Source organism: Sinocyclocheilus grahami, unplaced genomic scaffold (assembly GCF_001515645.1).
Source record: "Sinocyclocheilus grahami isolate Dianchi unplaced genomic scaffold, SAMN03320097.WGS_v1.1 scaffold389.1, whole genome shotgun sequence".
In the NCBI taxonomy this organism is placed as follows: Eukaryota; Metazoa; Chordata; class Actinopteri; order Cypriniformes; family Cyprinidae; genus Sinocyclocheilus; species Sinocyclocheilus grahami.
The window spans coordinates 1,143,131-1,145,333 of record NW_015505568.1 but is presented as its reverse complement, the minus strand read 5'-3'; the positions used below and the strand labels follow the sequence as shown (position 1 = coordinate 1,145,333).

Sequence of the window (2,203 nt, the reverse complement as noted above, 5' to 3'; positions counted from 1 at the left end):
ACCTGGTTTAGATTGTAAAAATATTTCACATTTTTCACAGTTGTTACTGTATTTTTACGCAGAAGAGACTTTTTTAAAAAACATAAAAAATCTCACCGACCCCAAACTTCTGAATGCTAGTGTATGTATGTTTTAACTTTGTGAATGCAAACTAACATGTATTTTCTTGTATGTAAAGCACTTTGTAAACACTGTTCTCATATCATAGTATCTCAGTGACACTAATTGGACACTGCTGATCGTCCGCACGTATAAATGCTTATATATGTACCTGTGAGTGTGTTTCGGGCGCTCTCTCTGCGGGCCACTCGGCGTCTCGCTCCTGATCCTGGTCTCGCTCTCGCTCTCGGTCTCGGCTGCGGGTGCGATGTCTGCTGCCCTGGTGTGTGTACGAGCGGGACGATTTCTGCATCAGCGCCTGATCCGGCCCCTCACTCGGCACCTGACCAATCACACGCGGCACAGCGCTGTCAATCACCTCCACATGACAATATCACAACTAACAGACAAACAACAGAGAAAAACAGCCCAGGAAAGAAGCATAATATGGGTTTTTCTATCACAAGTGGATTTTATAAATATTCTGATTCTCTCCCCACAGGGATTTCTTTTTAAAATTATTTTTAAAATTATTATTAGCTTATATACATTTTAATATAATTATTAATATTAATATTTTTTATGATGATGATAATGATGATTATTATTAACCAGATTAACCAGACAATAAAAACACTAACGGCTCTTCACATAACATAATCTTTTAATATGACTTTATATATATTTTTTTAATTATTATTAATATTACTTTTATGATAATGATGATGATGATGATGATTATTTACCAGATAAGTGAGTACAAATACTAATGGCTTTTCAAATCATAATATTATCTTTTAATATGATTTTATATTATTTTTTATTATTAACATTACTTTTATGATTATGATGATGATTATTATTATTATTATTAACCAGGTTAGACACAGTAAAAACACTGATGACTTTTCACAACATCATATTTTTATTATTTTTAAAATTGCTTTATATTAATATTCACATTATTATTAATATGACTTTTTATGATGATGATTATTAACTAGATCAGACAAAGTAAAAACACTGATAGTTTTTTTTAATCATCATAGCATTATTTTTAATATTACTTCATAATAATCTTAATTTAACTTAAGATGATTAATTTATATTAATTTTAATATTATTATTATTACATTGTATGATGATAGTGATGATTATAAACCAAATTAAACAAAAATAAAACACTAATGTCTTTTCACAACATAATTTTTTTTAAATATTATTATATATTAATATATTAATATTAATATTAGTATTCATTTTTATGACTATTAGTTTATATAACTTTTTATATTATTATTAATATTGCGTTTTATGATGATAATTACTAACCAGATTAGACACTGTAAAAACACTAATGACTTTTCAGTACATCATATTATTATTTTTTTAAACATTACTTTATTAATTTATTTATATTCCAGATGATTCTGGAAGAAATTAGTTTAGCATTTTTATTAATATATTTTTATGGGTAAATCTCACAACAACAAAAAAATCTAGTTTCTGTAATATAATTGAAATAATCATGTTTGATTGGACATGATTTTTTTTTGTAAATAAAAAGCAACAAATTAAATTCAGTACACAAATACTACACTGACACAACTTACTGTACCACTTACAGCTGCATTTACAATAATACAGTGTTGGTTTTGAAATGAAAATGTGATTTTTTTTTCCTGCATTACAGAAAATGTGTTTAATTTTCTGTAAGCAAAATATAATTTACAGTTTTCCTTTGATTTTGGGCTGTAATATGACATGAACGTGTGTTCAAACTCTTGCATTGACTTCAATCTGTTTCTGTGGAAATTTTTTAAACCGCTTAGTTGTGAATAAAATGGGAAAATGCATTCAAATCTACACAAGATGCAAATATGGGTGGAGTCATTCTAATGACATGATGACATCACAGATCTTACGACCAATGAGGAGACACGTACCCAGCCCAACTCAACAGAAATGATTAGTGTTGTTAATCATGCAGCGAGAGCGGTTTAGTGTGTTAGCGGCGGACTGTATGGGATTAGATCTCTGCCACAATTCTGGGAAAAAAGCAAAAGTGTGTTTTGCACACGCGCGAACTGAGTTTTGTGGAGAA

The 2,203-nt window shown here is 29.3% G+C and overlaps 1 protein-coding gene across 1 annotated transcript in view; it reads right to left on the bottom strand.

Moving 5' to 3' along the window:
- Positions 1 to 271: 271 nt before the first annotated feature.
- LOC107550146 (cyclin-dependent kinase-like 5) overlaps positions 272 to 2,203 on the bottom strand; it is a gene marked incomplete at its 3' end in the record, with an annotated part of 59,589 nt that continues 57,657 nt past the window's right edge. The window contains exon 15 of the mRNA XM_016231373.1: positions 272 to 478. Coding sequence (XP_016086859.1) covers positions 272 to 478 — 207 coding nt within the window. The remainder of the gene's footprint in view (positions 479 to 2,203) is intronic.